Genomic DNA, 25,787 nt, shown 5'->3' with positions numbered 1-25,787 from the left:
AAGCCATCAATTCCATCACTCAAGTCAATGACATATAATGTAAAAAGAATCGGTCCCAACACAGAACCCTGTGAAACACCACTATTCACTGATAGCCAACCAGAGAGGATCCCTTTTCCCCAACTCTTTGTCTCTTGCCAATCAGTCATTGCTGAGGGGCACAGGTTTTGAGCACCCTGGAACTGACACCATCCGGTCCTGCAGCCTTGCTCGGGTTGAGACCTTTCAGCTGTCTTCTCACACCATGGTGGTTTCGTGTGGGGAAGGGGTATAGTCATGAGAGCAATGTGGGGGACTGTGAGGAGGGGTAGGAGGGGAGAGTGGAGTATGTGTTGGTTGGGGGCGGACAACAGATGACTCATGGGGGATGGACAGGGGCCACAATGTCAAATCTGTTAAAGAACAAGTGAAGTTCTGCAGGCACAACAAAGCTCATCCACTGTCCAAAGCCATGAGTCTGTGTGTTTATCAACTGACCTTTTTATCTCACCATGCTGAATGCCAGCTGTCCATTAAGTAGCTCCTCCCTTCTCTCTGTCCATGGCAACCCAAAAGCTGACAGCAGTTGTCAGTGTCCTTGCAAAAGTGTAAACACAAGCTGAAAGGCAGACTCTGCCCCTCTCTCTTGCAGCAGAAATCCAAAAGTTAGTCTCAGTTCTTTCTTGTGCCTTAAAGTGACAGTCCACAGCAAAAAGGAATCCCAGGGGTACATAACACCCTTTAGGTTTTGTCTGTGTTTTATTCTGCAACTCATCTTGTTGACTGCAATTTTGCCCCTGTCATTAGACTCTCCTCATTACACATTGCCCCGTTTGTAAACTAGCTACGTCATCTTCAGCATTTTTATCCACCTTTCCTATGGTACTTCTTGCATTGTTTTGACCCTTTGTAGTGAAGTATCATGGTGATTCCACTGAAATGTTCTACTTAAATATTGCTCAAATAACAAAACCATCAAGATTAATCAATTGATAACATGCTATGGGTGTATTTGAAAAAAAATTTCAAGAATGCATCACTTTGTGTCAGCCATTTTAGAGAAAGAAAGAAACATATTCTGAGAGTTAGATACTGATATCTTTAATACATTAGCTAAAGGGATTCCAAAATCCTGTCTGTAGGTACTACCTGTGCTCTATTGCAAACATCTTTCAGTGCTCTTACAAGTTTATAGCAACTACAAGAGCGAGTGTTGTCATGAAAACAAAGGGAAATTCCATCTTATAGGTAGCGCTTTATTGCTTACAGGATTTACTCAATATTTTGCAGATTAATGCCTTTTTAGTATTTGTGGAGCCAGATCTGAAGTATATACTCAGTGCCTTTAGAATCTTCCCTGGATTTTCAGATACAGCTGTCATTATTCAAGTACTGCTTTGGAATCTTGCACATTTTTTTTTAGATTTGTAGATTTATCGCTTAAGCCAAAAACTAGGCAGTTGTCTTGTTCCTAGATTTGTGTAAAAATCATTTTGAGATCTTTAGTTGGATGTGTGTGTCTGTGCAAACAGTTTTATGCCAAGATGACATGTCCACCATTTTCTTTTAGTACTTTATTTACTGGCACAATTCCATCATCAGTTTTCAAATAATTTTAAAGGTACAGGTGAGGTTGAGGATTTACTTTTTGCAAATCACCTACAAGTTGTCTATTTTATAAGCGTATGGGATTTTTGAAGTGCCATTTATAAAAAAAATTTAAATCATTTTAACTTAAATTGAATGTGTCAAGTGGAGAAACCTCCTTTTGACTTAATGTATTTATTGTTTTCACATAGTTCAAGATCTCAACATGGACGGCGCTCTCACAGTCGCAGCAGTGAACGCTCAAGCCGGAGACGAAGCTACAGCAGAAGCAGGTCTCGAGAAAGGGATAGGCGCAAAGGCAGAGACAAGGTGCGCGATAAGATCCGAGATAAAGGAAAAGAAAGGGAATCACGAAGTGATAAGAAAGGGTAAGATTTGAATTTCAGAATATCATGATTTTTGATTTATGTTATCAAAACAGAAAATGCTTGTGGATCATTGTTAGTCTTACCACCACACTGGGAATTCTTAAGCCGAAATATTTTGGGGAAAAATGTTTCCTTTTCATGCACTTGTTTACTGTTTGATCGTGGGTTGTGATAGTCTAAACAAATATGAATGGTTTGAGGTTTATAAGGATTCTTATATGTAAGTCAATGCAGCAATTGTACTTTTAGTAGTGTCAAGACAATAGACAATAGAGACAATAGACAATAGGTGCAGGAGTAGGCCATTCGGCCCTTCGAGCCAGCACCGCCATTCACTGTGATCATGGCTGATCATCCACTATCAGTATCCAGTTCCTGCCTTATCCCCATAACCTTTGATTCCGCTATCTTTAAGAGCTCTATCCATCTCTTTCTTGAAAGCATCCAGAGACTTGGCCTCTACAGCCTTCTGGGGCAGAGCATTCCATATATCCACCACTCTCTGGGTGAAAAAGTTTTTCCTCAACTCCGTTCTAAATGGCCTGCCCCTAATTCTTAAACTGTGGCCTCTGGTTCTGGACTCACCCATTAGCGGGAACATGCTTCCTGCCTGTAGCGTGTCCAATCCCTTAATAATCTTATAAGTTTCAATAAGATCCCCTCTCATCCTTCTAAATTCCAGAGTATACAAGCCCAGTTGCTCCAATCTTTCGACATATGACAGTCCCATTTTATAGTAATTTACCCAAACCATTATTGAGGTGACAACATTGTTCACTGGAATGCAGTCCTTATTGGTTGGGTTCAACCATGGATATGGAGAGCAAGCTGTCTATGTGATACATAAGCCAGATCAGTATGATGTGGAGAGCAAGCTGTCGCTCATGCAGCAGGCTCCACAAAACTGATGAATCCAAGGAATGGCAGTGACTGATACAGTTTGCCACTAATGGTGCTGCAGGAGTTGCTATTCAGTGATGAACTCAATGTAGGACTCTTTCAGGAATCTCAGCTCCAGATTTTCCAAGAGTGAATAAGCTGCAAGGCAACAGAGTTTTCAGATCAGAGTTTTCATCCTTTGAGATGAACTGCCGACCATAGTTGACGAACCACATCTGGCTGAAGTGACTGGTTTTAAGCTGCTGGGAACCACCTTTGTCCCCTTTCCTGTCAGTAAAAACATTTTTGCTGGACTTAGTAGCTAAGCGTTATGTCAAGACCAGGAGCTGTACTTGATTGTCAGAGGCTATTTTAGACGCTCCCTGTTGGGAGTATTAACTATTCACTATTTCAACAATTAACAAAATGCTAAGTTAATAACATTTAGCATAAGGATGAATAAAAACAAAACTATATGTTTAGGTCTCATTTAATCAAGCAGTATGTGTAAAATGTATTATGTATTCAGTCAAGAGAAAAAGATCTTTCCGTTGAGAATATTTTTGCATCTTAATGGCTTTTTCCTAACAGGAATACTTACAGTGACTCATGGCTTCTTTTAAGGAAAGTATCAAATGATTCTTCAGGGTCATGCAGCTGCAAAATATCAATGTTATATGATCAAAACATTTGTTTGGTTTTATTTATATGTTATTGTGTTGACCTGGTTGGTGGCGTAGTGGCATCAGTGCCGGACTTCGGGGCGAAAGGTCCCGAGTTTGAATCCAGCCGGCTCCCCTGCACGCTTTCCATCCGTGCTGGGTTACGAGCTGGTGATCTGTTTGGAAACACACCTGGCAGAAGGCAATGGCAAACCACTGCTGTAACTTGCCTCGTATGCAGTTCCCCACTACGTCAGAGAGGTGTGGAGGGAAATCATCTGCTGACCAGAGAAACTCCGGATGCAACGTACCTTTCCTTTCCTATTGCATTATTGTGGTATTAGTCTGATTTACAAGGGCAATCATCAAAAGGGTTTTTTTTATATAACACAGCATGGCTCTGTTCATGCTAAATATGCATTTAAGTACTTTTGTGGTTTCTTGAAAGTTGTAGTGCCAGACTTTGACAGGCTGTTCTTCCTTTCTTGGGAGTAAAAATGTTTTGTTGGACTTTACTTGGCAGGCAGGAGGCATTCAGCTTCTCACCTGCCATGGCCAAATGTATGGTTGGCTGCACGATCAAGAACATGTTTTTATCTTGTTTCTGGAGTTGTTGGACGTGTTTAACAGTGTTGCTGGGTTGTCTAGCAACATTGCAATATCTGATTTATTTATTATGTTGGTGAAAGTGGGGGGAAATGTAGTACACAGGTTGTTCATTTGACAGTATAATGAATTTAGTGAGAAATTTATTTAAAAATGATATAATGATACATCCACCATAACATTTTCCAGGATATTTTTGTTGATAAGATTTGTGGAAGCTTACTATTTATGAATCTGCTGTTAATGATGGTGATAATATTTTTTTCTATATTAGTGATGTTACTGATATGTGGATACCTAACCCAGTTTTAAAATAAATGTGAGAAAATTGATTGTGAGTTTAATTGTAACTTTCAAAGCTCTTTGTCTCGGTGGGTTACAAAATTACAAATCTTCAGGGGAAAGGGAAGAAAAGATAAACATTTAACTTGAGATCTGCCAGTTTAACATGTGTCTGAGGTCTGAAATTTATGGAGAAGCAAAATTGATTGATTTGGGTGTTCCTGTCTGGAAATTACAGGAAGTTGTGCCCACTTGAAAAGTTGAAAAGCAATTAGTCAGAATGTGTTGGGCTGGTTTCCACCAATTTCTGAATCAAAGATCTTACCTCACTTGCTGACCAATTCTCCGAGTTTACTGGTATAGTCCGAATGATGATTGGTTCTTAGGCAGCTTAGTACAGAAACGCTGCTCTTGATTTGATTTGATTCAACTTTATTGTCATTGTGCCGAGTGCAGATACAAAGCCAATGAAATGCAGTTAGCATATAACCAGAAATGCAAAGAAAACTCCCCAAGCAGCCTTTTAAAGCTATCAAAACTCGGAGTGAGTCTTTAGGTTGGAAACACTGTCACTGAATGTTTCTGGCATTTAAACTGATTAAAAGTGAAGTAAACTGAAAAAGTTTAAATTAGTAAACTTAGAATTAAATTTACTCTAATATAAAGAATTAGAAAGTACTTTGAAATAATTTGAAAAATTTGGGACAGATCTCAGATCCCAAGATTACAAGCTGCATGTGCCCTTGACCTTGCTGTTTCATCCTAATGGTCCAGGATGCAGTTTTCTGCGAGGAGGCAGACTCCTAGTTCTTTGAGGTAAGGCGTTTTGCAATGCAAATAGCTAGTTGCGAAATCCTAAGCATGCTGTTCAAATTAAATTTTGTGAATGGCTTTGAGCTGAGTTATGTCAAGGAAATTGAAAATAATGCTTTACTCTAGAAAAATTTGCACACAGACATAAATGCATATACACCTGCATAAGCAAGGATCAAAATCCTTTAACTTAGTTAAATCTTCCAAAAGCCTTTGTCCCGAAAGTCAATTTCTCCTGTTTGCTGTCTTCTTCTCCCACTCATTTCAGTAGTGTAACTGTCTTCTGAGCCAGGATACGTTGCTGTGTGTTCAACAGTCAGGTTTCCCAACAACGTTCGCTCTATTTTGTTTTAACAGGTCCGCTGATCAAGCATTGCTCTGATGAGATTTTTTACAGAGCCTGAAAACTTCATGGTACTTAAAATATCATATAAAAGAAAATTCCAGCTGCGTGACAACTAAGGCAATGTGCACAAGAGCATTTCAGTTACTGCGCGGCCACGCACCCGCACAGCTTAGAGGGAACAGCCTCCCAGTATGAGAGTCGATAAATCCACAGTCGTTTATGGTGTTCTGTTGCAGTCTATGGGGAAAATGCTCTTGATGTTGTATGGTCAGTGTTTTACTGAGGAGGAGACTGCACAACTGCCTCCACTGGGGTACTGCCCAGTTATGGCATCTCGACCAGCAGATCTATGGGGATCTTTTGAGAATTATAATAATTTAGTGTGCAATTTATGTTCCTCTTTGCCATCAAAATCTTTGCCCTAATCTCCCCAGTGATTTCATTTATGTCTTAAATCCTGCTCAAGTCAGATTGTCTGCAGGATCCAAGGTATAATTCTGTGGAATGCAAAAGCAATTAAGTTTTACTGAACCTTCAGAGATCACTGGTTAGGCATCATTTGGTATATTTTGTTGAATTGCAGATAAATAGAATCTTGAAAGATTTATTGGAGATTGTTACTGGAGTTGGGGCATTTTTGTTTTGGGGAGAAACTGAGATGCTGGATTAAGTTTCTTTACGATGGGAGAATTTATATAGGTGCTCTAAGTTATGAGTGATATTGATCAGATAAAAAAGGCTTCCACTGGTAGAGGTGTTGATAACCAGATAACACAATATAAAATACAAACATTTGTAATTAGCCAAAGATCAGTAAACCAATAAGAATTTTGGATCCAGAGAGTTATTGCGATCAGAAATGTACTAACTGGGAGTGATGGATACAAATCCTATTAAACTCTTTCTAAGGAGAATTGGAACTATATAAAGAGACATTTGCTGGGCACAACAAAAAGAGCACAGAGGAGACTAACTGCTGCATGATTCTTCATTTGACATTTTGCTTCATTTGTCAATGATATCACTTCATTATTAAGTTTGTAAACACTGTTCCTTACAAAACAGAAATTGCATTAACAATCTTAATCACTTTTTTAAAAGTTGATTTCAGATTGAATCTATGCTAAAATTATTAAGAAAGATTTTGCAAAATGTAAGCTTTAGAGCATTTAAGTATTTTTAAAAATTTATGTAAAATGCATGGAGAAGTGAGAAAGAAGGGATTTTTACATTGGTGTTGATAAATACATGCTAGTTTAATCTCAGCTGCATACTCTTCATTGGAGCAAACTTCCCTGTCACAGTTTTGAGTAGTAGATGACATGATATTATATTTACTTTCAACCAAGGAAGTTCTTACAGACTCAACATCAAATTCTGTTTTACTTATTTGTGAAGAAGACATACTACTGGAGATCAAAACATCTGTGTGTGCAAATGATTAATGTTTTCCAAATCTGTTTTGAAGTGTACAGAGTGATGCTGTTGCTTCGTCACTTTTGTACTTTTTTTGTTTCACGTGTTTGACAGCTGTATTCTATGTGAACAAGAATTACCCAGCTTTCAGTTTGATAACATCCTTAACTCAACCAAACAATCATTCCTTTAAATAATCTTTCCCCACCCTCCCCTCCCCCACCTTCCAATACTGCAGGAAGTCCTTATGTTAATTTAACATTATTAGCATACAGGTTACAGAGTTCTGCTGCATGAATCATGCACAGGACCTCTTTAAAGTGTCTACTCAGATGAAAGCAAGCTTATGTGATTGGTGTTGTCTGACACCAAGCTGTATGGTGTTGTTTTCATTAAACATTTATCACACTTCCAGTGTGACAGCAGGCAACTTTGTGCTTGAGTAACGTGTTTTCATGCAAAATTTATTGAAAAAGACGAGGCATTGTAAAGGGATCTTGTTGCCTTTCACCAGTGGCAAAAGGGTAAATGGTTGATTGGAAAAAGGAAGTATACCTTTGACTTCACACTTGAATTGTTCTATTTGACAAGGTCACATAGGAAATAGTGAATGTATTAAATGGCATGTTTATTTTTGATATAGAGACATATTTAATAAAGCATTGACACAAACATGAAATTATTGGATTTTGATGTAGCCATACATGTGGAGCTGTATTTCTAACATACCCATAATAGAATATCCTGCCATACATTGTAATAGGCTACCAATGATAGCACAATTTTATTTGGATCCACATTGTCAGTGAGTAAACCAGTATTTCACTTGTAGGGAATGTTCTTGTTTTAATTTGTTCACTATAACATTGTGAAAAATAATGACGCTTAATAATTCGAAGTCACCATTCTTTGTGCTAATGGAGGAGGGGGAGTTTGGAAGCATAGTTGTTTACAAAATGACGATAGAAGGTAGAACCTGGAAATCTTTCGGGTCTGAAATCATGGAAGTGAAATGTTGATTTTGCTTTTGCCAAGAACAGCTTTTTACGTCAAGACTGTTTACCCTAACTATACTTCATAAACTTTTAAATGATGTATGCTATTTGAAAATTATATATAATAAATTAAGTAAGTAGTGCAAAAAGAGGGACAAATATTAAAAAAGTGAGGAAGTGCACATGGGTTCATTGTCCGTTCTATAATCTGGTGAGTAAGAAGCTGTTCCTAAAATGTTGAGTGAGTGTTTTTGGGCTCCTATACCACCACTTTGATGGTAGCAATGAGAAGGGGCATCTTGGGTGATGGGGGTTCTTAATGATGGATGCCACATTTCTGAATCATTGCCTTTTACAGATGTTCTCTGTAGAGAGGCTGGCGCCCATGATAGAACTGCAAAAGTTAGCAACTTTCTGCAGCTTTTCCTTTTCCTGTGCAGTGGCCCCTCCTTACCAGGCATGGATGCACCAGTTAGAATGCTCACCATGGTAGGTCTGTAGAAATTTGCGAGTGAAGTTATTAAGGGTTTAAAGGGTAGAAATTACAATTGAGTTGGGTGCAGTCTTTTAGATAATAATAGTTCTAATGAATTTAAAAACATTGCAGTCTGAGAGTTGGTGTATGCAGGAGTTTCATCAGTTGATGTCCATGCAGTTATTTTTCACTTCTGATTTAATTGATAAACCAGCAATGGATTCAGGACAAGTTAGGGGATTAGTGATGAGCCCCTCCAAGTGATACAAATGAAATTGCTGCAAAGTCTATGAAGGGCAAATATGTATTTCCTTGAAACTTGGTATTTATGACTTCTAACAATAACAGGATGGTGCTTCTATTTACGAAAGGGAATAGTGCGATGTCTTCATTATAGTTTTTCACTGGTTTCACAGGGTCACCCATTGAATCTGTGCTTTCTGGAACCTTAAACTGGAGAATGACATTAACTGTACATTCCTGGATTCCCTAAAGATCTAAAAATGTATTTATCTCCACCTTGAATATTCTAAACAACTGAGCCTCCACAGCCTGCTTGGTTAAAGAATTTTACCCTCTGGGTGAAGAAATTTCTTCCACCTCAGTCTTGAATGGATGATCCCTTAATTTGAAATGGTGAAACCTGGTTTTAGAGTTCTTCCGGGAGAAATATCATCCCTAAATGTACTCTGTCAAGCTCCAAGAAATTAGTATCTTTCACTGAGAATACATCTCAATTTTCTAAACTCATGAGTATAGAATTAAGTTGCATAATCACCACTTACAGTGAAAACCTAATATCCCAGGAATCAGTCAGGTGAAGTCCCTGTTTTGCAGGTACAGTTGCATGAAAAAGATAATGAACCCTTTGGAAATTAACAGGTTTTCTGCATTAATTAATCATAAAATGTGGTCTGATCTTCATCCTAGTCACAATCTACCTAAACTAATAACACCCAAACAAGAGAAAATCTGCTGGAAATTGAAGCGATACATACAAAATGCTGGAGGAACTTAGCAGGCCAGGCAGCACCTACAGGGAAAAAAGTACAGTTAAAGTTTCGGGCCGAGACCCTTCAGTAGGACTGGTGGAAAAAAGATGAGTAGATTTAAAAGGTGGGAGAGGGGAGAGAGAAACATGGTGATAAGTGAAAGCTGGAGGGGGAGAGGTGAAGTGAAGAGCTGGGAAGTTGATTGTTGAAAGAGATATAGGGCTGAAGAAGTGCGAGTCCGAAGGGAGAGAACAGAAGGTCATGGAAGAAAGAAAAGGGGAGGGGAGCACTAGAGGGAGGCAATGGGCAGGTAAGGAGATAAGGTGAGAGAGGGAAAAGGGGATGGGGAATTGTGGGGGTGGTCATTACTGGAAGTTGGAGAAATTGATGTTCATGCATCAGGTTGGAGGCTATCCAGATGGAATATTAAGTGTTGTTCCTCCAAACTGAGTGTGGCCTCTTCATGACAAACAATAGTACTTTTCATGTCTTTATTGAACACCTTGTTTAATCATTCCTAGTCCATGCTGGAAAAAAGTATGTCAATGCTTGTATTTAATAAGTGGTTGAATCTCGTTTAGCAGCAATAACCTCCACCAAATGTTTTCTGTAGTTGCCGATCAGACTTGTACAGCATCGAGGAGGAATTTTAGGTCATTCCTTCATACAAAACTGTTTTAGTTCATCAATATTTCCGCAATACCTTGCATGAACTACTCTCTTCAGACCATGCCACAGCATCTCAATTGGAGTAAGGTCTGGACTTTGACTTGGCCCCTCTAAAACAGGGGTCCCCAACCTTTTTTGCACCGGGGTCTGGTTTAATATTGACAATATTCTTGTGGAACGGCTGACCGGGGGGCGGTGGGGGGGGGGTGTTCAAGTAGGGTTAAACTCACCTCAACATGTCTTTTACAGTTAGGGTTGCCAACTTTCTCATTCCCAAATAAGCGACAAAAGTAGCAGTCAAATCCCGGGACACTTTACCCCAGGAAAGACTACCATGAGCACGAAGACTTTTTACGGGCACCTGTGTGTGCATGCGCTGTGCGTGTGAAGTGCGCATGTACGTACGTGCCGATTTCCCCCATAAATCGGTTTTGCTTTCATCTTTGTGACTATACTGTACATACATTATTTCTACTTTATATAGGCTGTGTATTTATCATATCATTCCTGCTTTCACTGAATGTTAGTGTTATTTATTTTCAGTTTTATGTGTTATTTGGTATGATTTGTTAGGTTACTTTTTGGGTCTGGGAATGCTGAAAAATTTTTCCCATATAAATTAATGGTAATTGCTTCTGCGCTTTACACCATTTCGGCATGAAAGGTTACATAGGAACGCTCTACCTTAGCAGGGGGACTACGGGACAAGGGCGGTCTCATATGGGACAAACCAATTTCGCCCAATATCCGGGATGTCCCTGCAAATACGGGACAGTTGGCAACCCCACGTTCAAGTTCAACAGTGCGTGACAGGGAATGAGGAAAGGTGCAGCTGACTCATATCGTTTCCTCACGGCCCGGTAGCACATGTTTTGTGGCCTGGTGGTTGGGGACCACTGCTCTAAAACACAAATTTTCTTCTTTTTAAACCATTCGATTGGTATACTCTTGTGTTTTGGATTGGTGTCTTGTTGTATCATCCAACTTCTTTTAATCTCCAAGGGATGGACTGCTACCCTGACGTTCACTTGTAAAATGTCTTGATACAATTTTGAATTTATTGTCCCCTGAACAATTGCAAGCTGTCCAGGCCCTGAGGCAGCAAAGCATCCCCAAATTATGATGCTCCTTCTACTGTGCTTCACAGTTAGTATAAGGTTTTGGTGTTGGTGTGCAGTGCCCTTTTCCCTCCAAACATAGTGGTGTGCATTTCTGCCAAAAAGTTCCACTTCTGTCTCATCAGTCCACAGAACATTGTCCTAGAAGAGTTGTGGAACATCCAGGTGGTTTTTTTGCAAACTTGAGACCTGCAGTTAGCTAGTTATCTATCTATCTATCTATTTATTTATTTAGGGAGAGCACTGTTTTTCTCCATGATGTCCTTCCATGAACACCATGCCTGTTTGGTGTGTTTCTTATAGTGGACACATGAATAGAGACTTCAGCAAGCTCTAGGGATTTCTGCAGGTCTTTGGCTGTTACCCATGGTTCTTTTTCACCTCCTTGCAGATTGTGCTCTTGATGTGATCTTTGCATGACGCCCATTCTTGGGGAGAGTAGCAACAGTACTGACTTTCTTCCATTTGTTGACAATTTCTCTTACTGTGGACTGATAAACACACAGGTCTTTAGAAATATTTTTGTAACCTTATCTAGCTTCATGCATCTCTACAATTCTGATAAGGTCCTCTGAAAGTTGTTGTAATCGAGGCATGGTGCACATTCCACAGATTTTTCTTGAGAAGAGCAGGCTCTGTCGGTAACATGAGTTTGTGTCTTTTTTATAGGGTAAGGCACCTCTACGACCCACACTTCAAAATCTCATCTCATTGATTGGAAAATCTGACTCCAAATTGCTTTTGTAGAAGACATTGCCCCAGAGGTCCACATACTTTTTTGAACCGAGACTGTGATTGTTTAAATGGTATATTCAGTATTGACGAGAAGATGTACAATTGTTTGTGTGTTATTAGTTTAGGCAGATTGTGTTTGCCTATTATTGTGATTTAGATGAGGATAAGAGCACATTTTATGGTTATTAATCAGAAAATCAGGTAATTGCAAAGGGTTCACAAACTTTCTTGCAACTGCATATCCTTCCTTTGTAGGGAGTCAGACATGTCCACGATATTACAGATGTTGTCTCACCAGAGCCCTTTCCAGTTGTAGCACAATTGAACTCATTGTCTTGCAGTAGAAGTCAATATGACATTTGGATTCCAAATAGTTTGATGTCACAATAGATTAGCTTGAAAATCATAGTAGTATTGAGTAGTAGAGCTACCAGGACTTGATGTTTCAATCCCTATGGTAAATCAGCATTCTCGATGTTGGCAATGGGCTTGGAGTGGTGACAAGGAAGGTAGGTACTTCATCGGGGTCATCAGGTGGGCACCCTCCTTCTTTTGATGTTTCGTTGATAAGCCCACGATGTCTCCAGCGGGCTCAACGGTGCTACCTGGCATTCCAGATACACCTCCCTCAGTTCCATACTTTCCTGTCTTCATCTTGCAGCCCAATTGTTGTCTTTCCTTTTAATCCAAATCCAATTGCTTTCTTCTGCATTTGACAAGGACTTGATTGCTTGTTGGAGGGAGTGACCTCTCACCCCCATCTTCTTCAATAGACTGGTCGTAGATGTAGCAACAAATCCCCTGCATCCCACTTCTACAGGGAAAATCTTGGTCTTCCAGCCATTCTGGGCAGCTTCAGTTGCCAGTTCAGAGTACTTGGTCTTTTTTCCTCCCACAGCTTCTTTGACACCATCTTCCCATGGTACTGTCAATTCCAGAACATCTACCAGCTTGGCTGTTGTGGACCACAGGACCATGTCTAGCGAGAGTGTTGTAACTGCAATGTCTGTGGGAAACACAAGCTTTTTTTTAACCCAAGTCCATGTTCATTTTCCAATCCCGAGCAACCTGCAGAATGCTTACATCTTTTGATGTGATATGGTGCTGATGACACAACAATTGTAGGCTGTATCTCGGGTAATGATGAGTTTGAGTACAGAGAGGAAATGAAGAACCTGGTGGCATGGTGCGAAGACAATAACCTATCCCTCAATGTCAGCAAGACAAAGGAATTGGTTGTTGACTTCAGAAGGAGTAGCGGACCGCACGACCCAATTTACATCGGTGGTGCGCAAGTGGATCAGGTCAAAAGCTTTAAGTTCCTCAGGGTCAATATCACAAATGACCTAACTTGGTCCAACCAAGAGTCCACTGCCAAGAAGGCCCACCAGCGCCTTTACTTCCTGGGAAAGCTAAGGAAATTTGGCCTGTCTCCTAAAACTCTCACTAATTTTTATAGATGCACCGTAGAAAGCATTCTTCTAGGGTGCATCACAACCTGGTATGGAAGTTGTCCTGTCCAAGACTGGAAGAAGCTGCAGAAGATCATGAACACAGCCCAGCACATCACACAAACCAATCTTCCGTCCTTGGACTTTCTTTAAACTGCACGCTGTCGGAGCAGTGCTGCCAGGATAATCAAGGACACGGCCCACCCAGCGAACACACTTTTCGTCCCTCTTCCTTCGGGGAGTAGGCTCAGGAGCTTGAAGACTCGTACGGCCAGATTTGGGAACAGCTTCTTTCCAACTGTGATAAGACTGCTGAACGGATCCTGACCCAGATCTGGGCCGTACCCTCCAAATTTCCAGACCTGCCTCTCGTGTTTTTTTTTGCATTACCTTACTTTCCCTTTTCTATTTTCTATTTATGATTTATAATTTAAATTTTTAATATTTACTATTGTTTTGTAATCCAGGGAGCATGAAGTGCAGAATCAAATATCGCTGTGATGATTGTACACTCTAGAATCAATTGTTTAGCGACAATAAAGTTAAAGTGGTCTGGAGGTTGGCCTGCTGGTAGAAATCGTGTGATGTGAACATTTCTTGCCGATGTTTGTGGGAGTGCATTTGTGGTGATTCGCCTCTGTTCCAAGATTGATGCCAGCTGTCTGAGAACTTGGTTATGCCGCCAAGTGTACCGCCCCTGGGTGAGGCTCATGGTGCATCCTGTTAAAATGTCTCTTAGTGATGCAGGTGCTTGACAAAGAGAGCAAGCGGGGTCTTCTCCCCACCACTGGTTCAGGTTCTGGGGTGTGGGTAGGAGGTCATAAGTGGCTCTGATGACAAAACTTAGCCGAGATCCCTCCATCTCCCAGATGTCACGCCAGCTAAGTTTCCTCTTTTCCAGGCTCTCCCAATTCGTCCATTGGCCCTGCTTGGCCATTGAGACGGCCCTGGCATGTCGCTCTGCCTCCCCCTGTCTTCTCACCTCCTCCTCCACAAGCTGACTCTTCTGCACTCATGTTGCCTTGTGCCATTGAGGAGCCTTTGGGACAAGCCCGAGCCCGGCTCTCCCATGTTGGACTTGGCCAACCACATCCCTGAAGTGAAGAGCAGACTTAGCACTCTGAACGGCTTCAGATGGGGTCCACTTCCTCCCCGTTACCACACGGGGGGCCGCTGTTCGAATAACAGTATCTTCAGATTCAGTGAGGGTCATGACCAACCTTGCTTTGGTGCATTTGAATTCTTCCACAAGACTTACAATTGGTCATTCCAATTTGCAGTTCCCATACAGTCCAACAGGACTTAAGCATCGTGGAAGTCTAGATTTATAAAAGAAAGGTTGTATTTACAAACGTTTGTAATTAATCGGCTTGTTTTTGAAGATGTGATTAGTAGAATAGTCAAGGGGAAAGCAATTCACATGATGTATTTGGTGGGTGTTCACTAAGAAGGGCAATCAACAAGATTAGAGCATATAGCATTCAAGACAATATATCATTATGGAATGAAAATTGATTATCAGACTAGCAATGCTTTAAATGTTTACATGTTAGTCATTGCTTATTTACTGCTATAACTATCAATATCATTTCCTAATCTGCTAAAGCTAAGCTCTCTTTTCTGACATTGCTACTACTACTACGTCGACTCAGGCCTAGGAGGCCATCGTCGGGCAAAATTCTGACATTGGATAGATAAATAAGTGTTGTAAGTATCTAACCAAAATTGTGCACAAAATCCAATTACATCTGTGTTTTGGGTTTCTTATATATATTTAATACTCAATTCTCTTTTCCCTTACCTATAGTGTCATTATTTATTTTCACAGCCATATATGCCATTACCTGTACATTCAAGTTCTTGTCATTTAATTTTCTTAGCTCCTGTTCATGCGCACTCTTATACATCTTTCAATTGAACTCCTTATTTTACCTTCTAGAATATATATATTTGAAGTGCCATCTGAAATATTTTCTGTATATTCCATCCAATTTCCATAAGCCATAATGGATTTCTTAAACAAGAAATTTTGCATATGCTGCAAATTCAAAGCAACGTACACAAAATGTTGGAGGAACTCTCCATCCATGGAAATGAACAAACAGTTGACATTTCAGACAGAGAACCTTCTTTAGGACTGGAAAGGAAATGGGAAGATGCCAGAAGGAAAAAGGTGGGGGGAGAGGGGGGAGGATAGCTCGGAGGTGATAGGTGAAACCAGGTGGGTGGGAAAGGTAAGGGGCTGGAGATGAAGGAATCTGATAGAGGAGAGTGAACCATGGAAGGAAGGGGCACCAGGGGGAGGTGATAGGCAGGTGAGGAGAAGAGAAGAGGTAGGAGGGGAGCTGGGGTGAGGAATGAAGGAAGAGGGAAGGGGGTAGGGAAAATTACAAGAAGTCAGAAAAATCAATGTTCATGCCATCAGGTTGGAGGCTACCCAGATGGAATATATGTTGCTTCTCCAACCTGAGAATAACTTCATCATGGCTTTAGAGGACATGTCTGAACAGGACTGGGAATGGAATTTAAGATGGTTTCACCAATGTAGAGGTGGCTACATCAGGAGCACTGCATACAATAGATGATCCCAGCAGATCTGCAGGTGAAGTGTTGCCTCACTTGGAACGGCTTTTCTCTTTAACACATCCAGCACATCATTCTCCGCAACTCCTGCTGTCTCTAAAGATATCCTACCACAAAACTGGGCGGAGAAATGGCAGATCAGGTATGATGGCAGAATATAGCATTAATGGTAAGACTCTTGGCAGTGTGGAGGATCAGAGGAATCTTGGGGTCCGAGTCCATAGTACACTCAAAGCTGCTACGCAGGTTGACTCTGTGGTTAAGAAGGCATATTAATGATTGCATTTCTTACTTTAATGGCGAAAAGATGTATCTTACAACATTGGAAAGAGCTTAATGCTCCAACTACCTTTTTTTGGTTTTCTCAGACGATATTATGCTTGAATTTGGAGAAAATTAGAAGCAATCTTTATGACTCCTCATTTAAATTTGAACAGACTTGGAGATCTTTTATTCAATATTTTCATTTAATGTAATATATACCCTTCTTGTTTTTTTCACTGTTTTTAATGGAGGTCGGGATTGAGGACGTGATTTTAAGTTTAACTCTGTTTGGTTTCAAGTTAGCCCATTGCTTTGCGTTGCTTTTAGTTAGTTACACGGTGGGTTTTTTTTGGGGTTTTTTTTCTTTTTCTCCATTGATATATATATAAAATTAGTATACTATTATGTTATCTTGGTATGTTATGTTTAAATTACATTGTTTGTAGTATTTTTTTTTGTATTAATATCTTCTGTAATTTTATTATATTCTAACAATGTATTAGTGTCTATATGGCTTACCTTTTTGTATACTTATTTAATAAAAAGATTTAAAAAGAAAGAAGGCATATGGTGCATTGGCCTTCATCAATCGTGGGATTGAGTTTAAGAGCTGAGAGGTAATGTTGCAGCTATATAGGACCCTGGTCAGACCCCACTTGGAGTACTGTGCTCAATTCTGGTCGCCTCACTATAGGAAGGACATGGAAACCATGGAAAGGGTGGAGAGGAGATGTACAAGGATGTTGCCTGGATTGGGGAGCATGCCTTATGAGAATAGTTTGAGTGAACTTGGCCTTTTCTCCTTGAAGCGACGGAGGATGAGAGGTGACTTGACAGAGGTGTACAAGATAATGAGAGGCATTGATCATGTGGATACTCAGAGGCTTTTCCCCAGGGCTGAAATGGCTAGCACGTGAGGGCATAGTTTTAAGGTGCTTGGAAGTAGGTACAAAGGAGATGTCAGGAGTAGGTTTTTTACGCAGAGAGTGGTGAGTGCGTGGAATGGGCTGCCGGCGGCAGTGGTGGAGGCGGATACGATAGGGTCTTTTAGGAGACTCCTGGATAGGTACCGTAAGATATAGGAGCAGAAGTAGGCCATTCGGCCCATCAAGTCTGTTCTGCCATTCAATCATGGGCTGATCCAATTCTTCCAGTCATCCCCACTTCCCTGCCTTCACCCTATACCCTTTGATGCCCTGACTAATCAAGAACCTACCTGTCTCTTCCCTAAATACACCCAATGACTTGGCCTCCACAGCCGCTCATGGCAACAGTTTCCACAGATTTACCATCCTCTGACTAAAGTAATTTCTCTGCATCTCAGTTCTAAATGGGTGACCTTCAATCCTGAAGTCGTACCCTCTTGTTCTAGAATCCCCTACCATGGAAAACAACTTGGCAATATCTAAACTGTTCAGGCCTTTTAACACTCGGAATGTTTCTATGAGATCCCCCTTCATTCTCCTGAACTCCACATGGAGCATAGAAAAATAGAGGGCTATGGGTAAAGCCTAGGTAGTTCTAAGGTTGAGACATGTTCGGCACAGCTTTGTGGGCCAAAGAGCCTGTATTGTGCTGTATGTTTTCTATGTTTCTAAAACACATTTTTACCTCTTCCCCAACCCCCCCCCCCAGCTCTCTGCTTTCTACAGTGATTGCTCCCTCCATGGTTCCCTTGTCCATTTGTCCTTCCCCACTATTCTTCCACTTGGCACTTATCTCTGCAACCTGCCAAAGTGCTGTACCTGCCCATTCACCTCCTTCCTCACCTCCATTCAGGGCCCCAAACAGTTATTCCAGTAAAAAAAAATCTCTCCCCCCATCCCTCTTCTGGTCCCCACTTAGGCCTCTTACTTCTCACCTGCGTATCACTGCCCCTGGTGCCTCTCCTCCTTCCTTTTGTCCAATGATCCACTCTCCTCTTCTATCAGATCCTTTCATCTCCAACCCTTTACCTTTCTCACCCACCTGGCTTCACCTTTCACCAAGCTATCCTTCTTCCCCTCTCCCCAACTTTTTTATTCTGGCATCTTCCCCCTTCCTTTCCAGTGCTGAAGAAGGGTCTCTGCCTAAAATGTCGACCGTTCATTTCCATGGATGCTGTCTGACCTGATGGTTTTCTTCAATTTGAGTCTCAGTAAGTTTTGATCTTATGCTCCGTGTGCCTAGTATCAGGTTGCCTGCATATTGTGGAAGCAAAATTAGAGTCAACCTTGATGCCCGAGGCATTCTAAACCTAATATCCATTAACGCTGCACTCAAAGCAAATTTATTCCTTTCCTCTTTCATTTATAGCTTGCAGTGTTAAACATGTATTTTTGTGGAAAGATGACATAGAAAAGGAAATAGATTGAAATCTGGCTAGGTGATGCCACAACAATCTCTCAATGTCAGCAAAACCAAAGAGCTGATTATTGATTTCAGGGGGAGGAAACTGGAGGTCCATGACTCAAGCCTCATCAGGGGTTGAGAGGGTCAGTAACTTTAAATTCTTTGGCATTATCATTTCAAAGGATCTTTCCTGGGTCCAGCACTTAAATGCCATTGCACAGAAAGTACAGCAATACTTGTACTTTCTTAGAAGTTTGTGAAGATTCCGCATGTCATTGAAAACTTTGAACTTTCGATGCACGGTGGAGATTTTACTGACTGAACACATTATGACTTGGTATTGGAACACCAATGTCCTACGATAGGTAGTGGACACAACCATCACAGATAAAGTTCTCCCCTCCATTGAGCGCATCTACAAGGAATGCTGTTGCCAGAAAGCAGTATCCATCATTAGGACCCCACTATCCAGGCCATTCTGTCACTGCTGCCATCAAAGGGGTAGTACAGTATCCTTCGGACACACAGTACCAGGTTTAATTATTACCCCTCAGCTATCTGGCTCTGAACCAGGATGGATAACTTCACTCACCTAACACTGAGGTCTCAAAAGATTCCATAGCCTTTGGACTAACTTATTTAGGATTTTTCAACTCCTATTCTTAAAATTATTTATTACTGATTTATCTATTATTGTTATTATTTTGTTTTTGTACTTGTACAATTTGTTGTCTTTTGCACATTGGCTTTGTGTAGTTTTTCACTGATTCAATTGTGTTTCTTTTTTATTTAATGTGAATGTCCACAAGAAAATGAATCTCAGGGTAGTATATTGCAACGTATATGTACCAGATAATAAATTTACTTCAAGCTATGCCATTCACCCCATTATATGAAAGAAAATGTCTGCAGATATTGAAAATGTGATATTTATTTGGGACTGTTGGAATCTCTTGCTTATGGAAGATGTGATCTTAAGAGGTGTCACTTCTGTAGTCTTGATACTTGCCATTCTCTATGAATAATATTAACCTGGGAGATGGGTAGTCTTAGAAGGAGGCCATTATGAACGTGAATCATATTTGTATGTCTCTCCATTCTTTTTGGATCTTACCGACAATGCCTATTTTACCTTCTCTTTTGCATTTGCATTTCTCTTTCCTTAAAGCAGTGGAGGATCAGCATAGATCATTTCAGAGTTAAATGTGGGATATATAGCAAGCAAAGCCATTAATTGCAATACTTCGTTTTTCTTTTGAAATCAGTGTTTAAATTAACCAAGAGTCAATAATTTTTATCATTTGTGTGAAGATTCTGTAGAATGGGTTGAAACTTCTGCAGTTTACCAGTATTCATAGTGATTTAATGGATAAATGGGTCACTTGGGTTTCAGCAAATACTGGGTGTCAGATTAATGAACCTGTACCTTGCAGTTATGACGCAGATTCAGTTTTTGGGATTGTAATTTACATTTTCCATTTTTATAACTTGTTTGTTTGACTGATCCCACCAGGATGCAGATGCCACTGCAGTCTTTGGATTGGGAAGTAGAGAAGAAAACGGTCTGAGTTCCTTCTTGTGATCAGTGCATCTACCTGTATATGTTCTTGTGTGACAATGGCAATTCAAAAGCAGCCCCTTGTACATGGAATGCTAGTTTTAGCCTGGTATTGTAGAATTGTTCACTACAAATAGAATTATGGTATTTAGTTGGTAATGATCAGTTGGAGAATTGATGAGTGGAAAATAAAACATGCTATTCTTCAAAAGAAATAGTGGTGTAAGTAACCAAGGATAAAGATATTCTCGTATTTCTAATATGAAATTCATGAAATAGTATACATAACAAATGTTATCATGATGAGTTGCTTTTTCATGACCTTATTTGGAATATCATTTAGCACTCTGACATACTTGTGCATATTTCTGGTATCTTTCTAATTCAAAATCTACTTTCATCCATTCATTTTGAAACAATTTCTGTTAACTAACATTTGCTAGTACCAAGTTGCTATCACTTACAATAGTTATGAAATTACACAAACAGATTTAAACCTTGTGCCCATCTGGTTTAGGCTTTTTTTTTAGTCTGTCATCCATTTGTGTTGTCAGATTTGATAGTGACCTGCTGTTGTGAAAAATGGGAAGAAAAATTGAATTTGATCACCTTAATGTTGATCAGAGCTATGCTACGTGAGTTTTTGAGAGCTGCAAAAATCCAGTTATTGTGAGCAGTAATCTCTTTACAGCCTAAGAAAAGTCATGGTACTGTTTAGATACCCTGGAGACTATATGCTGCAGAGATGAATAGTTCACCAAAGATGATAATCCTAGGCAAAATGAAAAGAATAATTTGGTCTGCTATTGCACAAACAAGTAGAAGCCACTGAGAGCTTTTTGCCTATACTTATAACTGACTACTAGATATTGAATTGACCCTTTAGTGTTAGGCATTAAATTATTTTGCCAAATTATTATGAGCAACAATGTTACTTAACTGCAATAACAATTTTTTTTCCTAAAGAAAATAAAATTACTTTATGAAGATTTGCTCTTCTTGGTACGGGAGGATTGGAGGGAGGCGAATGTTGTCCCCTTGTTCAAAAAGGGTAGTAGGGATAGTCTGGGTAATTATAGACCAGTGAGCCTTACATCTATGGTGGGAAAGCTGTTGGAAAAGATTCTTAGAGATAGGATCTATGGGCATTTAGAGAATCATGGTCTGATCAGGGACAGTCAGCATGGCTTTGTGAAGGGTAGATCAAGTCTAACAAGCCTGATAGAGTTCTTTGAAGAGGTGACCAGGCATATAGATGAGGGTAGTGCAGTAGATGTGATCTACATGGATTTTAGTAAGGCATTTGACAAAGTTCCACACGGTAGGCTTATTCAGAAAGTCAGAAGGCATGTGATCCAGGGAAGTTTGGCCAGGTGGATTCAGAATTGGCTTGCCTGCAGAAAGCAGAGGGTCGAGGTGGAGGGAGTATGTTTGGATTGGAGGGTTGTGACTAGTGGTGTCCCACAAGGATCTGTTCTGGGACCTCTACTTTTCGTGATTTTTATTAACGACCTGGATGTGGGGGTAGAAGGGTGGGTTGGCAAGTTTGCAGATGACACAAAGGTTGGTGGTGTTGTGGATAGTGTAGAGGATTGTCGAAGATTGCAGGGAGATATTCATAGGATGCAGAAGTGGGCTAAGAAGTGGCAGATGGAGTTCAACCCAGAGAAGTGTGAGGTGGTACACTTTGGAAGGACAAACTCCAAGGCAGAGTACAAAGTAAATGGCAGGATACTTGGTAGTGTGAAGGAGCAGAGGGATCTTGGGGTACATGTCCACAGATCCCTGAAAGTTGCCTCACAGGTGGATAGGGCTTATGGGGTGTTAGCTTTCATAAGTCGAGGGATAGAGATTAAGACTCGCGATGTAGTGATGCAGCTCTATAAAACTCTGGTTAGGCCACACTTGGAGTACTGTGTCCAGTTCTGGTCGCCTCACTATAGGAAGAATGTGGAAGCATTTGGAAGGGTACAGAGGAGATTTACCAGGATGCTGCCTGGTTTGGAGAGTATGGATTATGATCAGAGATTAAGGGAGCTAGGGCTTTACTCTTTGGAGAGAAGGAGGATGAGAGGAGACATGATAGAGGTGTACAAGGTAATAGGAATAGATAGAGTGGACAGCCAGTGCCTCTTCCCCAGGGCACCACTGCTCAATACAAGAGGACATGGCTTTAAGGTAAGGGGTGGGAAGTTCAAGGGGGATATTAGAGGAAGGTTTTTTACTCAGAGAGTGGTTGGTGTGTGGAATGCACTGCCTGAGTCAGTGGTGGAGGCAGGTACACTACTGAAATTTAAGAGACTACTAGACAGGTATATAGAGGAATTTAAGGTGGGGGTTATATGGGAGGTAGGGTTTAAGGGTTGGCACAACATTGTGGGCCGAAGGGCTTGTACTGTGCTGTAATATTCTATGTTCTACGTTACCTTGTGCTACAGGCATTTTCCCACCCTTATTGTAAGCTTCCCTTCTCATTTGGCTCTCCTTATTTGTACTATTATTCTGCAATCACAGTTCAGCGTCTGGTACCATACCAATAAAGAGATAGTTCCTGTGGAAGCTGTAATTTGAATATTGAAAGATGTTTTCTTGCAGCGCTTTCAATTAACACACCCCTTGTCCTCATATAATGTACTGACACATGTATACAGATATGGGTTTGCTGGCTAATGATCAAGAAATGGAAGGCTGTCTCATTATCTTTTGCCCAAGTCATTGTGGTCAGCTGTAGCACCTCTATTCCCATTTTCGCTGAAATCTACTTCATACACATCTGGTCCGTCCTTATCTGTATGACTGAGCACCCCACTTCTTAAAAAAAATTGTTTTTCAAATCATAGTTCTGTATTTAAAATACATCAACTGGATCTGTAATTGAAGATATTTTGATTGTAAGTCTTTTATGCTTTTATACTTCTGCTTATGCCTTTTATGTTAGAGTTTGATTACACAAGAAACACATTTGGAATTGAGATGGAAACAGTTCTTAGATTTTCAGGGTCAAAACAACTAATACGTTTCTCAGTCAGTCAATCAAATAACCATAAAGAGAATGTTTGTCTAATTTTAAATATAAGGATTTACTGTCAACACAATCTGAACTGCAGAACAAATATGTGGTTGAGTGCTATGATTAGGCAAGCTCTTATTCATTGGCTTTTCCAATCTTTCGTTGTACATTGGTTTGGTGCATTAATGGTTGTTCGAAATAAGTAAACAAGCTGTCTGGTTAACCAGTAAGCGTATGTAATATTTCACTCTATGGTAGGCCAATGTCCTGTCACTTACTTTCCTAGTCTTGTGACTTCCTATCATCCAGCCCTCAGGTAGGTTCAGAGGAAAATTGACAACGTAACTCTTTCAGGAGCACAGTTTCAATGAGCAGTGGCTGCAGGAAACCTAAACTATTGGTGAATCAGCAGATTGGTTTTCTGTGTAGTAGTTTACAAAATTGTACTGTTCAGGAGTTCTTAGTTTTGTCCCTGATTTTCAGCAATGTGAAAATTGGTCCCAAGGCAGAGGATTAAAAAATTAGCCAATCACTAAGGCTAGTAAAGCTATAATCAAAGATCAAATTAGACTGTGGTGTGATGTTTCCAGGATAGTCTGTTGCTATTTAAAAACAGTTTTAAAATAATGTCTGTTGCATCTGTGCTTGTTCAAAAAGCAGTGATTTTTGACAATGATAGTTGCCGAGAAAGGAATAAGCAACAAGACAATTCGGAACAGTTTTGCTCACCATGATTTCGAGCATTCCAGTTTGGAGATGCCAGAAATGACCTGGAGTGAAAATGAAACTGTTTCACTACTTCAACAATATAACACAAGAAATAAGGCCTTGTAAAGCATATTTAATTCAAGTTGAGTACCCTTTATCTGAAATGCTTGGGGCCAGAAGTGTTACAGTATTTGGATATTTTTGGAATACATAATGTGATAGCTTGGGATTGCCATTATTTCCGACTCTGAATTTATGTGCTTCTGGTAAACAGTCTTTGTCTTGCACTTGTTCGTCACACGTGTACTTAACAGTAAAAATTATTACATACCATTAGCATAATGACAATATAATGTGTGCAGGGTAACAAAAGCAGCACAGCAGTATCGGGAGAATACCTGAATCAGCTGTTGAACACCAACAAACAATGGCAGGCTTTCAGTCTCCACTTACGATGTTGCGTTTTGATTAAAAGTTTACAGTACACTATATTTGTATTTTACTTGTTTTAGGTTTTATGTAAGGTATAAAAAGCAATCAGCTGGTGTTAGATTTTCATTTTAAAAATGTAATGCCCTGCCTTTTCATAAATTTCTGCAATCAGTCTGCTGATTATTCATAATTACCTTCAATTTTCAGTTTGTCGTGATAGATCTTTACTTGTTTCATGGCAGCGTACAGTTAAGGGGCATATGTTCACTCTGACACGGGCAAATCTATTTTTACAATGCACGATTGAGATCTTCAATTTTTGCTTCATGCTATTCTATTTTTCTTTAAGTTCTGTTCATTACATGTATGAAGTCACTATTCAGAACTGTCTGTAGTGTCCAGAGACCAGTGCCTCATCTGGGAATCTTCCTGTGTCTTGTGGAATATTCCATTTGTGATGTCATGTCAGCGTTTAAGAAAAACTTTGGATTTGGAAGTTTTTGAATTTTGGGTAAGAGGCTCTCAACCAGCACTTGTTTATAAAAGTTCAGGCAGTAGGCAGTAGGAAGACATTCTTCTGTATTCTTTGGTCAAAGCATCAGCTGTGCTTACTCTTCTCACATTTGAGCAGCAATTTGCACCAGACTTCTGGGCATAGCATTCATTTGAGATAAGTACAATAATAGAATCAATGTAAAACTATACACAATCTAGGACTGACAAACTATCAATGTGTAAATAAATGCAAGCAGTGCAAATACGAAAATAAATAAATAATACCGAGAACATGAGTTGAAGAGTCCTTGAAAGTGAGTCCATAGGTTGTGAAATCAGTTCAGAGTTGAGGTCAGTGAAGTTAACATTTTGGTTCAGGACCCTGACGTCTGGAGGGCAATAACTGTTCCTGAACCTTCTGGTGTGGGTCCAAAAGCTCTTTTACCACCTGGCTGATGGCACAAACAAAATGATGGTTGCTGCTTGAGGCAGTGTTCCTTGTGGATGTGCTCATTGGTGGTGAGGTCTCTGCCTTATAATGCATTGGGCTATATCCACCACTTTATATAGCCTTTTCTATTCTTGGGCATTGGTGTCTCCAGACCAAATGAAACCAGTCAGGATACTCTTCACTATGTATCCACAGAGGTTTCTCAAAGAAGTAATCAAAGGCTCTGTCAACTATAGCTGAGGGAAGATATTTCAGAAGCATCCATTTTGAAGCTCCAAAATATTTTAATATACAAAACAATCAAAAGTATACCCAACTTTTGGTTCATTTAATAATCAATTTTTAAGCCTTATTCAGATTATCTTTCTTGTGTTCTTGCAAAACTTGGGTAGCTTTATAGCTGCATGAATCATGTTCAGAGACATTCATCAGATTGGTAGCATCTTTAGAAAGATAAACAGAATTAACATTTCAGGTCAATGAGCTATTGTCAGAACTAGTTCAATAATAGTAAAGAATCTGACTGTCACCACCTAGTTTAATTATTAGTGCTTTGTCGTA

The 25,787-nt window shown here is 40.1% G+C and overlaps 1 protein-coding gene across 1 annotated transcript in view; it reads left to right on the top strand.

Annotated features, from left to right (window-relative positions):
* Positions 1-25,787, top strand: part of rsrc1 (arginine/serine-rich coiled-coil 1) — a 392,026-nt gene that overhangs the window by 74,423 nt on the left and 291,816 nt on the right. Inside the window, exon 4 of the mRNA XM_063045866.1 lies at positions 1,779-1,955. Coding sequence (XP_062901936.1) covers positions 1,779-1,955 — 177 coding nt within the window. The remainder of the gene's footprint in view (positions 1-1,778; positions 1,956-25,787) is intronic.

The sequence above is a fragment of the Mobula hypostoma genome, chromosome 4 (genome assembly GCF_963921235.1).
Source record: "Mobula hypostoma chromosome 4, sMobHyp1.1, whole genome shotgun sequence".
Lineage (NCBI taxonomy): Eukaryota > Metazoa > Chordata > Chondrichthyes > Myliobatiformes > Myliobatidae > Mobula > Mobula hypostoma.
This window is presented reverse-complemented; position numbering and strand designations above follow the sequence as displayed.